Raw genomic sequence first — 15,287 nt, 5'->3', positions numbered from 1 at the left:
ATGTGTATAAATAGTGTTTTAGGGTCAGTTTGGTCTATGATTCGTTAAGGACAGGATTTGTGTCAAATGGCTATCATATTCCAAGATTAAAACGATGCTTTAAATGCGTTTTAAATCAATTAACGATTTCGCGATGCCAAGTCCGTGAATTCTGGCGTGAATTGTGGATAAAGAAAGCAAAGGGTATGGGGAGGTTTGCTGACGAGGATGAAAGAAGGAGATGGAATAGGGTTTTTACAATCATTGCACATTAATCCCTGATGCTTGAAGGTTTGATAAAGAAGGATAAAATTTAGCCTTAAGGTTGAAACCCCAATTCACTTTCTTTTTCCTCTCTTTCATTATCTAGCTCAATTTTGAGTAAAATTTCAGCTATATTTGTCGGTTTGACAAATGAAAATTCATTGTGAATGGATGTTCCTGACTGCTACACATTGCTTTTGGGTAATGAGAGTTTGTGGGCATGTATGCACCATCGAGTAGGAAAAGGAAGGATCTTGGATGGACGGATAGCCAAAGAATTCTTGTTCACAAATATTAAATTTTGGATAGGTCTTATAAGCCGTTATTTCTTCTTCTGTTTACATGGATTGTTTTGCAAACCTACTTGTCATGTCTCATTCATATTTAGATTTGGAACTACTAGAGCTAATGGGGTTCCAATATTTTCTTGATTAGTATATAAGTCGTCAAAATCGGAATCTTCCTCCATTGTTATTTCCTTAGTTAATGGTGAATCGTCACCACTTGAATAGCAATTAGTAATTGTGTTGACCCTATACAGGCATTTCTCCTCCCAAATGGAATGTCTTCCTGATGTGCTAAATATGGTCTATCAGAAACTTAACCTAACCTATACACACTAGTTCTAAATTTATATACCAAGTCTCTCCTAATGCTAGACCACTAGACATGCAAGTGTACCTATGGACTGTAGTAAAGCCTAATGAAGTCCGGATATGGAATCCAAAGGACAGTAGCGACACCTAAATTAAACTCTAACTAAAATTTTAATGATTTAAATGGTTGACAATTTAACTATTTAAAAAAATGACACTAACTAACTTCAACACAATGACCTAGACAAACTCAAAGATAGGAGTAAACTACCTAGGTTTAAATCATACTTGTAACTCTTGGATCTCTCTCGATTATGGAAACTATGGTGGAACTGAAATCTTATAATACGACACCCTTAGACAAACTAGTGTATCTAAGATCATTCTCAGGGTGTGACCTAAAAGGAAACCCTAATGGGTGTTTAAACTTATTGGCTGATCGGATTACCTGTAAGTCTCTCCAACAATGCTAAGGTACCCTAAATGACAGATCACTCGTCAGTCTCACTCCCTCAATACACCTTAAAGTTCAAGAGGTAATCTCAAAGCAATCGACAAACATAGACTTACAATGAAACCAGGACAATCTAGGGAAACCTTCTGTCAGATTGTTTAAACCTGAACTCCTAACCCTAAAGACAACCCGATTGTCTATCACATGTTAACTATATCAAGAGGTAGAGTATGAAGTTCTAACCAATCACCAACTAATGTTCCAATGGATTACTACGTTTAGCAAAACCATAAAATAATGAAAAACACAGTTTGCGACTTAAATATGCATCTATAAATGAAAGATATTCACCAAGACACATGCGGAACACAAATCAATAATAAATAAGACCTAAATACGCATACACATCCAAATAACCACTACAATCCGTAAATCACAAAATAAAAATCAAAAACCTAGGTAGAACGGGAATCTAGCCGATAATATGTAGCAAAAGATAATAACTAAGCACATTCATCATCTGGAAATAAAAGAAAACCCAAGAAAAACTGAACAAATGGACCCGAGACTTGGTTAATGATCAATCTCATGTACCGGCCTTTAATATCTTAATCTTTTAGTACATGCCTTACCGATCTATCCAGCTCGAAAATCGCCCCAAGGGTCCTTGAGGGACAACTAAAGGTTGAATGAATCGATTAGGGTTGTTAAAATCGTTTAAATAGTGTTTTTACATGGTTTTGCCAAAAAAACAGGTCTCATGGTGGACAAAATAGTCGGGGGCTTTTATTTTTTCTGAAATCCAAGCGTACCGCGCCGAGCGAAGCGTGAAGCCTCATCCTCTATGTATGGCGAGGAAGCTACAATTCCGCCAAACAGTTTTCTTCGTAAAATCTTCGTTTTTCTCCACATTATTTCCTACGTCTTCTTATTTTAACCCTCTATCATGTAATCTTCCATTATCTTTATTTCCAATCCATTTGATTTTCTAATTTTATTCTTTCACTCTAGTGCATTCTCCTGTGTGCTCGTGTCTTCATGATTTAGGCTCGTTTTTGTTTCTTCCATGCACGGTTACCTGGATATATGAAAATATGTAAATACTAAATCTGACACATAAACATTATAATTTGGCATGATTTCTTATTAAAATAAGTGCGGAATATGGTCGTGTTTTGCAATACATCAATTCCTATCTTATCCGTAAGGTTAAAACTTATCCGTAAGGACAAATTAAAACTAGCTTGTGCATAGATACTTCTAGTCAAGTACTTAATTAGATAATACAAATGGCTCCAAACCACAGACGAGCTCAGGGGCCTAGAAGTATGACCAATAGTTGGTATTGATTTTGTAAATATATAGTTGTGTTATATTAGTAGAAATCTTTTAAACTAAACAACTCAATTATATAAAATCTTGGGATTTTAATACCCGTTAAATATTACAAAACATTTGTTTGATACAAAGATAAAAATGTTTTTGTTTTATCAAAACTAGAATTTTTACCCGCGCTTCGCGGCTGGGGCGTTGATGTGCAATTATAAGTTACTGATTTTGTTAATTACTACTGAATTTTCACTAATAACCTGCAGTTTGACATTTTATGGTCAACGTCCTTGTAATTCGATTCAGTGGCCATGTTACCACATTGAACAGATATACATCTTGAACACTTATCATTCTAGTGAGCACTTGATCATATTCTCTAAAGTCTAAACATCCACGGGTTGAGACATTTAGGATAAGTGAAAAGCTGAAAATATTTTAACCATTCACTTATAAGAATGTATGAGAAATTAATTTGCATTCTAATATAATTTGGACAGATTGTTTTATGTATAATTCTATATGCATATGGAGTTTATTAATCCAACTAATCCTGAAAGGCTGAAATAATGATACAAAATAGGTTGAAATTAATCAAGGGAGCCTATTTACAAAAACGTCAATTTGTTTTGAGACTACCCAAACTGCCATTGGGAATTTACATTTACCTTTAGTGCTAAAACCTGCAGTTTGACCTTTTCTGGTCAATTTCCTTGTAATTTGAATCCAGTGACTCGTAATAAGTTTGCAGCCCGAACCTAAATTTTGTTAGATGTCTTGACTCGTTTGTCATTTGTAAATACCTAAAACAATAACCAAAATAACATGAATTTAACTAAATGGAGGTTTTTTACAAAGACATTACTTTCTTTAAAAATACCCAAACCGCCACTGGGGATTTAAATTTAACTTTAGCGTTGTAATTTGCAATATTACCTTTTCTTGTCAACATCCCTATAATTCGAATCGGTGACCGATGATAAGTTTGCAACCCGAAGCTAAACTTTCTTAAACTCTTAACCCGTTAGTGATTTGGAAAAACCTGATACAATGACTAGAGACAGACCGAAATTAACCGAACCAAGTCCATTTACAAAAGGCATCATGTGAATAAATAATAAACATGCATATAGTGTGCTTCACATAATAAGGTTATGTACCTTTAATCTGAATGTTCATAAACAAAGCTTCTTTAAAGTCATATACCGAAAGCAAAATATCAAAACGCAAGTATGACTCGTAAATTTTTTTACAATAACACATCATAAAACAAAAAAAAAATGGACAACAATTTGAGGAATGCAATAATGCAGATAATTAATAGATATTAGAATATGATTTAAGGCTCATCATCATAGAAACACGGTTACCCAAACATGGCTGCGAGATAGTTGCAAATGGAGTACCCGAGTACCATCGTATATGCCAAGCCAGGTTAAAACGCAAATGTTAGTCAAATAACGTGCGTTCATCACAGCCTAAAGTTTGATTTAGAAAAATCAGAAAAAATGACACGGAATTACCGAACCGGTCCTCTTTACAAAAATATCAATTTCTTTGAAAATACCCAAACTGTTGTTCGGAATTGAAATTAATCTTTAGTGCTATAACATGCAATTTGACCTTTTCTTGTCAGCATCCCTAATTCAAACCTAGTGACCCGTAATCAAATGATAGAGGAAGCACATGCGTAGGTGTAAACTTCATAGTTGATGCTAGCAGTAGAACAATACTTCTTTGTGAGTGACATGAACTTTCAAATTAATATATATATATATATAGGTATTGGATCATTTCTGAAGTTTTTTGACAGCGAGAAGTGCAATAAGTGAAGGTGTAACTCTATTAATCCCTAATTTCACTACATTTCTTATGTGTATGTGTGTTGTGTAGGTGCGTATGTACGTGTGTTGGTGTGTATGTATGTGTGTAGGTATGTACGTTTGTATATGTATATGTATGTTTGTATGTGTGTAGGTACGTAGGTTTCAATGTGGCTCGGTACATTTGTATTTTTATAGGTAGGTTTGAATGTGTATTAAGACATAAATACAACCAACCGACATACATGTAGGTAACATCATAAGCAAGGGAGTGAAAATTAGGGATTAATGGAGTTACACATTCACTTCTCGCACTTCTCGCTGTAATATCACTTCTCGCAAGATCCACACACACACATATATATATATATATATATATATATAATTACAGTATTGTTTTAGGCTCAGACCCGTTTGACCATCCTAGCAACACGGTTACACAAACATGGCTGCAAGGTATGTTGCAAATGGAGTACCCAATTGCCATCCTACATATATGCCAAGCCAAGCTTCAACCTGATCGTTAGTCAAATAACGTGTATTCATAACAACCTATAATTTCAAGTAAGAATACATTTAAATATATGTAACCTCCAAAGCCACTATTGTGATAAATTAGTAGTCGTATTGTAACCTTTAAAGATCAGTTGCACATGATGTACCAATTGCCATCCGACATATATATGAAAGTAATTTCTGAAAATCATATGTGAAATAAAAATTAGTTTCTCATTCAAGGACATTGAATCAAAGTTAAACAACAATATGGAAACTAAACCTATAATTTAAATGTTCGACCAACAACGTTTAACCAACCTTTCTCGACGATTATTATAGTTGGAGTCGGATTTCGCATATCATGGTTAGATTTTGCATATTAGAATGTAAAAGGCTCAACCGAAACCAAGCCTGTAATCTGAATCGCCGGTCCACAACTAAACTTTTAATCGCCCTTTCATGTCGATTATTAGGGTTCGATGATGAACGTGAAGGGTCAATCGACTCACTTTGGGAAACCTTAAATTTAACAGCCATCGGAGCACTGCCACCACCGCACAGCCGCTGCCTAATGTTCAAAAATCAAAACCGGTAATAGCTGACGATGATGGTAGACTTCTCCACACTGGAGCACTGCCACCACCACCCAACCGCTGCCTAAGGTTCGAAAATTGAAACCAGTAACAGCCGACGATGATGGTAGACTTCTCACGGTCACCACCACACGAGTGACGCCTAAATCAAACCTAGTTTAACGTAAAAACACAAAACCTCAACAAATTGTAACCTAATGACAAAGCAATGCAGAAATTGCAGCAAAAAATTGTTACCCAATTGAGTCAATAAAGTGCCAAAGAGAAGAACAATAGTCGGATGAAGCAGACACAAACCATAAATGACATGCAATTGTATCAACTATGGGATGCAGTGGACGCCTGATGATAACCGGAACAAACTTTGAAGGCAAGACACACGTTATACAGGTGGCAAAATAGCACGCATATAAGCAATTGTAAACTACGCATAATTGATGCTAGCAGTAGAATAGTACTCTTTTGTGAGTGACATGAACTTTCAAATTAATATATATATATATATATATATATATATATAATCTGAGCCATCTAAGTAAAAGTATCTTCTATCGTCAATCTCAATGACTCTTATCTTAGGATTCCTTTCTATACTTAATCACGTGAAAAAACTTGTAAAAATACGTTAGCTATATGCTAGTGAAATGTTGACTGAATCAAAAGTATTTTAAATTTCGTTATAGCACAAATAAAGTTTTCCAGAAAACTCACTCAGCTAGGGGCCATTCCCTAATCCATGGGGCATATCAACTAACATCGACACACAAGTAATCATTTCTCACGGAGCTGCGCTCTCGAGATATGTATTGGGAATGATGCATATCATGTTTGCTATTTTGTCAAATATAAATGGATTAAGACAGATATGCATTTAGCTAGAGTGATTTAATTCTCTATTTTGTGTTATAAAGTTTGAGATATTTTATTATCTCTTTTAAATGTTTATTGACTCTTTAAGATAGATTATCGATCTATCTTGTAGATTAAAACTATTTGACAAAAGTTTATACTGTTCAACGTATTTATCTTTATGATATGTTGGTGAACTGGGTTTTGTAATCTCTACTTTCTTGATCTAGCGGCAAACCCCCGTTAATTTCATTTTATAGTTTCATACCTTTAATAAAACAGATTTAATTTTTTTTATAGTTTTAAACTATTTCGAAAAAAATTATTCTTTATAAAGACATTTCTTCAAGTTGAAGAAACATTAGTTTGTCTTTATTCATGATCAAGAAACATAAAGTTAATAAAAAGTCTATATGAAAAATGTGTGTAAATATTTAGGTTTAACTATACTCCAGATTAGGGTTCAGTTAGATTAACATACTCATTAAACAATAACATATACCGAAAAAGGGTTTACATTATTATTTAGTAGTTCTGATAGAACCTCGACTTATGATACATTAGGCATCAGGTGCTAGTCGGACAACACTTCTATAGATTAAGAGCTTGGGAACTCGTCTACGACATCTTATTTGGACATTGTAAAGGACCATAATCTAATCGTCGGATGTCAGGATCAATTTATTAGTTATTAGGAATGGCTTTCGAGGTAGAGATCAGACTAGAATGGTTCGACAAATGGCTTCTCACGATTAGTAATTACCTTCAAGTCCGACCCCTCCGTCGGGCTGCACTTTATGTCGCCTTTGCCACGTGTCAGGATCTATCTGACATAAGATAACTAATAGCCGTCGACTCCATATTGATTAGTCATAAGTCACGTGTCACATTTATATTTGATGTCTTCATGAACAAACAATTGACCGTCGGCTTATTTCACGGAGGTCCGCTATCCAAATGATTAGCCGGCGGACCGTCGGCTATAACCTAGCAGCCCGTCAGGAGCCTTTTTGGCAAAATTGCAGTTTTAGGCAAAATTACAGTTTTAGTCTCTCTACTTTACTTTGGCAGAATGGCCAAACAGCTTTTCTATTTTCAAAATTTATCAAAAATAGTACTAAATTTTCGGAATATTACAATATCCATATTCATATATATACACACATCCGCAATTAGATCATGTCATCTCATGCGTTAATATTTCTTCTGATTTTTTTTAAGTTTCAGTTTTACATTTATACTATTAATGCTATACATTTTTTAATACATTAATTTTTAAAAATATGCATTTTTTGTAATAATTTGTGTTTGCGGAATTTTAATAAAATCAAAAACACAACTATGTATTGAAAATGGATTTGTATTCAAAATAAAATATTACTGGTATTTAGTATTTACATTTTTACCGCCCATCAGTCACGAACTGAAAAACATTAGTACCGATAACAATATTCATTCATATGGCATTTAATTTTGATACGAGTTTGTTTAAGTATCTTCAGTATTCTTGCACAACCGGTATTGAACCGGTGGTGTATTGTCATAATTACTATGGTATCTGGTATCTTTTTTTGCTATTGTTCGTCTTCGGTTTTCTGGTACGGTATTGATCTTGGAATTGTATTCAAAATATGGTTTTTTATGTTGTATCCGCGTAATATAATTACATGCTTAACTATCCAACGATGATGAAAACTGCATATTTACTTCTTTTTTGTATTTAGTGTTTATGTTTAATGGGTAAAGTTAAAATACAAATGACAACAAAAATGAGAAGGGTGAGAAGTAATATAATCCATTGATCTTAAATTTGGATGGTGGAGATTAATTTAAGAATAAAAATTGATGAGAAAGGCATGAAGGTAATATCAACTTATAATGACTTTCTCTCTCTAAATGCAAGGTACATGTAAATTTCTCCATCATTTTAAAACGTCTATAACTTTTTCATTCGACATTTGTTTTAGAAAACTTTTTTACCATAATAACAAGTTTTTTTTATCTTTAATATGAATATCATATTTTTATATAAAACTACAAAAAATTAGTGTGTTTTTTATATTATGTTATTTGGTTGTCCATTGTGTTTTTGAATTGAGTTTTCTGTGCATTGTGTTACAGATTTTGGTCATTGTGTTTTTCAGTTGGTACTCATATTAAAGATAAAAATTAAAACAAATATTACATCATTGTGGTTTTTTGTTCGTCATTGTGTCTTTATGCTCAACATTTTTCTTTCTACTTATGATTGTGTTTTAATCATTGTGTTCAACATTCACTTAAGTTGAGAAAAATAGTATTATGTTTATTGTGTATTATAATCAAGTCATTCTGCAATATGTAGATTCCATTGTGTTTTACGTTTCAAGTCATTGCGTTATATGTATTTACCATTGTGTCTTACGTTTGAGTCCATTGTGTTATATGTATTCATTATTGTGTTTTACGTTTCAGGTTATTATGTAATATGTATTCATCATTGTGTTTTATGTATCAGATAATTTGTTGGTAATTTTCATTATATTTACATATTATTACACAACGGTGTTATTAGTATTAAAAAAACACAATAATCAGTTTAAAGACACAATGGTGAAGAAACACGTTGATAAACAGAAAGACACTGTGATGAAAATAGAAACAATGGTAAGCAAAAAGATACAATGATATAATTATTTATTTATTTTTATATAACAGAATTATACTCATATTAAATATTAAAAAACGCTTGTTATTATGGTGAATATTATTTAAAATAAATTATCATATGAAAAAGTTATAAACGTTTAAAAATGATGGGGAAATTAGCATGTGACTTACATGTGTAGGGAAAAAATGTGTACTATTACTTTTATACCCTTTCTCCTTGGTCCCTACTTGATACACGTCAAATAATTATGGCTTCTCACACTTCACATTTTTGTTCGCATTTGTAAAATAACTCAACCCTACATTTAATATATATATATATATATATATATATATATATATATATATATATATTAGATTGTTAGGATCATGTGAGAACTATTTTGAAATTGAGATGAAAACCATTTTAGGCCAAAAAAAAACCAAAAATTTTTTAAAAAAATCATAAAACATAAAAAACGCAAAAATGAAAAAAGTAAAAATGAAATTATACATACGTGTATAATACGAATTTTATTTTTATTTTATTTTTTTATGAAACCGAAATGAAATATAAGAATTTTGTTTTTTTACTTTTTTTAAATTTTTATTTTTTTTGTTTTATAATTTTTCAAAATATTTTTTACAGGTTTTTTTTGTGGCTCAAAATGGTTCCCAAATTTCTCAATTTTCAAAGGCTTTTTTTAGGATCCTAACCATATATATATGGGATGGATCATGCGAGAATTAATATTATAGCGAGAAGTTAATCTCAACCATTGATTATCCCTTAGTTGTTCAATGCATTAATTCCCCTAATTTCTCCTAGATTATTCATCATATTAAATCTTGTAGAAAGTTACAAATTTTAAAAAAGATAAATTAACTTTTATATAAAAAAATCCTCTAGAATAATTTTAATGAAATATAATCGAGAGAAAATATTTTATATTCATGGTTTCATAAGATTTATTTGAATTTTCTTTTAGGTACCTACATATGAAAATAAATGTATATGTAGGTGAATTGTAATTACTTGATCACGTACACAAGTAACACAATAATTTACATATACCTCATGTTTAATTATACAAATTGTTAGTTATTTTTATTTTTATTAAAATGTAACTCGTATTACAAACATAACTTCTTTTCATCTATACAAATTTTGTTTCTTTTATTTTCACCAACACATAACTAATATTCATCTACACGTAACTCGTATTCACCTACACAGATTGCCAGTTCCTTTTATTTTGACCTACATATAAATGAAATTCACCTACACATAATTGGTATTACCTACACATAAAATATAGATTATAGAATAATTAAAATATAAATAAATAACATGGTGTGTTCCTACGTTGCGAATATTTACAAGTTTAGGTTAATATTATTAATCGTATGTGATATCATGAACAGGTTTTGTTTGTTTAGGTTAATTTTGTGATCTGCATAGGTAAATGTTATCATGATAGGCTATAAGATTAAGTAATAAAATTTGTATATATAGGTTAATATTGTGATTTGTGTAGGTTATCATGAACTAGTTATGTGCGTGTATATTAATATTGTGATATATATAGGTGAAAATATGAACTAGTTTGACCTAGATATAAATTAAATTCACCTACACATAATTGGTATTACCTACACAATATAGATTATAGAATGATTAAAATATAAATAAATAACATGGTGTGTTCCTACGTTGCGAATATTTACAAGTTTAGGTTAATACTATTAATTGTATGTGATATTATGAACAGGTTTTGTTTGTTTAGGTTAATTTTGTGATATGCGTAGGTAAATACAAATGGATAGGCTATAACATTAAGTAATGAAATTTGTATATATAGGTTAATATTGTGATTTGTGTAGGTTATCATGAACTAGTTATGTGCGTGTATATTAATATTGTGATATATGTAGGTGAAAATATGAACTAGTTTTTTTTATGTGTAGGTTAATATTATGATTTGTGTAGGTATTTGTTTTTTATGATGGTTAATGTAATTTTTTTAAAATATGAATATGGTGGTTTTGTTTTATATTTTTTTTTTGAAGATTAAATCAAATTAAATGACTAAAAATAAATGTATAGTCATTTGTAACTTAACATTAATTAGTATTAATTAGCAAAATAAACTCTTAAACATTTTATTAATTACTTCTACAATTAAATAATAAAAAATTAAATACAAAAATTTTGATTGGTTAGAATCTTTTCTTGCATTTCTTATCATAAGAATAATTGATTTAAAATTGTAAATGATGTTGGTTATGATTACTATTACTATTGTTACTATTAATTTATTATCATCATTACTATTAAACGTCACTGTAATTCAGCTGATGAAACATCAGATTACTTTTAATGGCACACTGGATTCCGAAACACATGCGGGTGAAAGTTGCTAGTTGCATACAAGTGAAATTCCTATAGTCAATTAAGAGCCACGGTTAGAATATTGATCGCATGTGCCATACAAGATATAAAAAGAAAAAAGGTACTGCATACTACGAAATTCGAGGCAGATAGAATAAGCACACCATAATTCTTAAAGGCAAGTGCACTTTTACATGTTATTAGACCACAACAAGAAAGAAGGTACTAAAGATAAAGATTCAAAGCAGATCGATGTCTTGATGGAAATTATACTTAATTACGCAATAGAGAAATTTAGAAGAATACTAAAGTTACAATCTAATTAGTATGCACAAGGCAGATCACAATATATTATTCCCATCATGAAATCATCCGTCATTAAAACTGTAAAAGTGGGAAAGAACCCGAAGAAATCATTTTACTACTTCCAGTATACTTCTATGCATCTTCATAAATACCCTAATCATGAGCGTGACACTAAATTTGAGTCGTCCTTGCAATATTTGAGTGGCAATCTTGAACTTCCGTGCCATCGAACGTCGAAAACGCTAGTTGCAAGTTTTTCACAAGATCGGTTGATGTCATTAGGAAGTCCTCGTTTTTCTGTACAAGTCAGTTAAGATGAATGAGAATTTTTTTTTTACTACTTTGTTTAAGGAATCACATAACCTGGCCGGTGCATACATCTTGATTAACATCTCAAACCAGTAGTTGGATAAAATCATGAACATATAACACAATATTCATTTGGAAAGTAACTATGCACGAGAAAGCGTGTCTTGACAAGCAACACGTGTTTATAAAACCATTTGCATTTGATATTTTTTGATACCTTGGAGCTACTAATTAGTCGTGTGCAGCTGGCCACGAATGTAATTTTTAAACAACTTAGTTTTACTATCCAAAAAGGGCCAGCGGCGCAACTTATTGCCCGTTTGCCTTCTATTTCGATGTAAACAATATTCTTTAATGAATGAAAGTATTGGAAAAACAATTTGTATTTCTTTTTTCATGTCCAGATCTAAGATTCAACAAACTACGTACATACCTTAGCAACAATGGTAATAAGGAGATTGCTATGTGCAAATGGCAAAGCACTGCTACTAGTAACACAAAGACCAAGCTTCTGCATCTCGCTATGAGCTTTCACTAATAACATATAGTTCTTTAGGCCGTAAATACGCACTAGAACACTGCCACTTGACATCCTCACTTCAATCTCGGGATTGCAACCGCTGCGGCTCTCTCCAACGTTTGCTTCATCGTAAGAGGAATCATCGTCGTAGTCGCTACAACTAAGCTTTGATCTTTTCGCAGAGATGGCTGATTGCATATTCTTTGTCTTCATGTTAGACAATCCCTCAAGTTCCTTCACGCGACATTGAAGTTCCAGTATATAATTTGTTGCATCTTCTAACACAGTCGCCTTATCCATCTACAAACAAATAGGGAATTAACATACGGAATCCAGAAGGTTTGTTGCAATATTTAATTTATAACTGTTTTAAGAGATTAAGCTAAATAGTACCTTCTTGAGACCCGGAAGTAAGGAAGACAAAGTAACAAACCGTCGAGCCAATTTCTCTCTTCTTTTCCTTTCAGCCAGCATATGATCTCGAAGCTGGATGCTATTCCGCATCATGATTGGACCCCTTTTGGTACCGCTTGTGTAATCAAGTGAATCGCTGTATGCAAGGATCTCGTCTTTAGGTTTTAGATCTCCAAAAGATATAGTAAAAGTATTAGGAATATCAGGAACAGGCTTCGGTTTTGGATTCGGGTTAGGGTTTTCACTCGCTGGAGTGAGTTTGTTGAGGATATTATTGGTTATTTTATTAGTAGACAGCTTTTCTTTGATGTTTGTTGGGATTTCGAAAGCTTGATTTACAAAAGATGGGGTTTTCGTGTTGCTTTCGGACAAAAATGAATCAACACTGAGGTCTCCAACCATGTGATAAGGTTTCATCATCTGAAACTGGTTCATGAAGTCGTGATCTTGCACTTCCTGCAGAATAAATTTCAAACCCTTGTAAGTACAGTAATCAAGATATACATATATGTATGTTTTACTTACTTGCTGTGAAAGCCATGTCGAAGACAGATCCATATATATTGGTTTAATATCTCAATGCATATACGTTTACCTCCAAGCTAAGATTCAAGTTAAGAAGGTCTTTTGTTGGATGTAATCTAGAATGTTAAGGAAAAGAAAATACGCTGCCTTTACCAAAGTTGAAAAGGCTCAATAATATATATATATATATATATATATATATATATATATAAGGGGGATCTAGAGATAACTCCTTTTAAAGAGAGAACTAAAGAACTACTAAAAAATTATTTTTAACTATTTTTAAAAAAATATTTTGTGATTTTTTTTCTTTCCTGCTTCTAATAAGATGATATTGATATTAAAAAAAAAAACCTTGTCGTAGTAGTACTGTAGTGCATATATGCACTAATGCCTATTTCATATATACAATAGTGTTTTATTGCATATAATACAACACAATTGCATTATCCAATACACACTATTGAATATATGCAAATACGACACTGATAATTGTATGAAAAACACATTATCGCATATATGTAATACAACACTAATGCACATATGCACTATCGATTTTTTTTTAATTTTTGTATATAATATAACACTATTGCAAATAAACAATACAAACAACTATATATATGCTATTCAACACTATTTCAAATATCAAAATGCACACTATTGCACATATGCATTATAAAAAAAGTCGGTGTATTACATATATGCATTACTCGTTAATTTTTTTTTTATTTTTTTTATTTTTATATTATTTTTGTGGTGAAGAATAACAACATATAAGAAGGATGAAAGAAAAAATATTTTAAAAATATTTTTTATAATTAAATTAAAAATACTTCATTATTAGTTCTCTAGTTCTTTCCATAAAATGGAGTTCTCTCATGATTCTCTCCCTATATATATATATATATATATATATATATATATATATATATATATATATATATATATGGTAAGTATTTTAAGAGAACCTTTGGGAAATTGAAATGTTTGAGAAACATTTTGAGTCACAAAAATAACCCTTTAAAAACAATATTCAAAAACATTATAAAACAAAAAAAAAACAAAAAAGTTTAAAAAGTATAAAAAATCAAAATTCTTATATTTCATTTCTGTTTCATTAAAAAAAAACTTTGTATTATAGACATATGTATAATTTCATTGAATCTTTAGTTACGAATGTACACATATGTACATTATCGTTGACGAGCCAAGTCTAGTTGAGCCAAGGCTAGCTTGAGCTCGACTCGAACTTCATACTGAGTTGACTCAACTCAGCTCGAAATTAAAGCTGAAATCTTAAACTCAAGATTGTTTTGATTATTTTTATAAGTATCTAATTTCAAGATATTTATTTAATTTGAGTACCTTTAATCATATTTTTATAAAAACAAATATAAAAAAAATTAAAGTTTCAGTAATAATTGGATAAATTGAGGTGTCAAAATTGTAATTGTTCCTTAAATTTTGAAATGTGACAACTAACAGGAGGGTTGTTTATGTTTTTTTTATCAAAAAGATAATGGGTTAAATATGTAATTATATGAAAACATGAATTTGTACATATTTATACTTTAGTAAACTTGTACACTCATACATATATCTATGCAGTGATGACTTGTACGTTTTCAACTGTTCATCAGTTTTGAACAAAATTTATATTGAAACATCGGAAAAAATAAGCTCGTTTAAATAGGCATGTTTGAATTTTTTTAACATATTCTTGTAAAACATTTATGGAGAAAACCAAGAAGAATAGAGTTGAGTAAAAAATGGGTAAACATAAGGGGGAGAGTTGTAACTATTTTATA

At 31.1% G+C, this 15,287-nt stretch overlaps 1 protein-coding gene across 1 annotated transcript; it reads right to left on the bottom strand.

Moving 5' to 3' along the window:
• Window positions 1–11,554: 11,554 nt before the first annotated feature.
• On the bottom strand, window positions 11,555–13,618 carry LOC143609304 (transcription factor bHLH18-like). The gene is made up of 4 exons (XM_077084095.1): window positions 13,480–13,618; window positions 12,934–13,410; window positions 12,454–12,840; window positions 11,555–12,008 (listed from the first exon to the last, which is right to left on the bottom strand). Exons 1-4 carry the CDS (start codon window positions 13,510–13,512, stop codon window positions 11,883–11,885), a joined length of 1,023 nt encoding a protein of 340 aa, XP_076940210.1. The 5' UTR covers window positions 13,513–13,618; the 3' UTR covers window positions 11,555–11,882.
• Window positions 13,619–15,287: the final 1,669 nt, after the last annotated feature.

Source organism: Bidens hawaiensis, unplaced genomic scaffold (assembly GCF_021521415.1).
Source record: "Bidens hawaiensis isolate Kalapana, Puna unplaced genomic scaffold, B.hawaiensis_p1.1 tig00419540_1, whole genome shotgun sequence".
Classification (NCBI taxonomy): domain Eukaryota; kingdom Viridiplantae; phylum Streptophyta; class Magnoliopsida; order Asterales; family Asteraceae; genus Bidens; species Bidens hawaiensis.
This window is presented reverse-complemented; position numbering and strand designations above follow the sequence as displayed.

Coding starts and splice junctions, on each gene's coding strand:
- LOC143609304 (XM_077084095.1), bottom strand. CDS start 13,512: ATGGATCTGTCTTCGACATGGCTTTCACAGCAA. Junction 13,411..13,479: donor CGACATGGCTTTCACAGCAA/GTAAGTAAAACA, acceptor TTTATTCTGCAG/GAAGTGCAAGATCACGACTT. Junction 12,841..12,933: donor TACTTCCGGGTCTCAAGAAG/GTACTATTTAGC, acceptor ATTTGTTTGTAG/ATGGATAAGGCGACTGTGTT.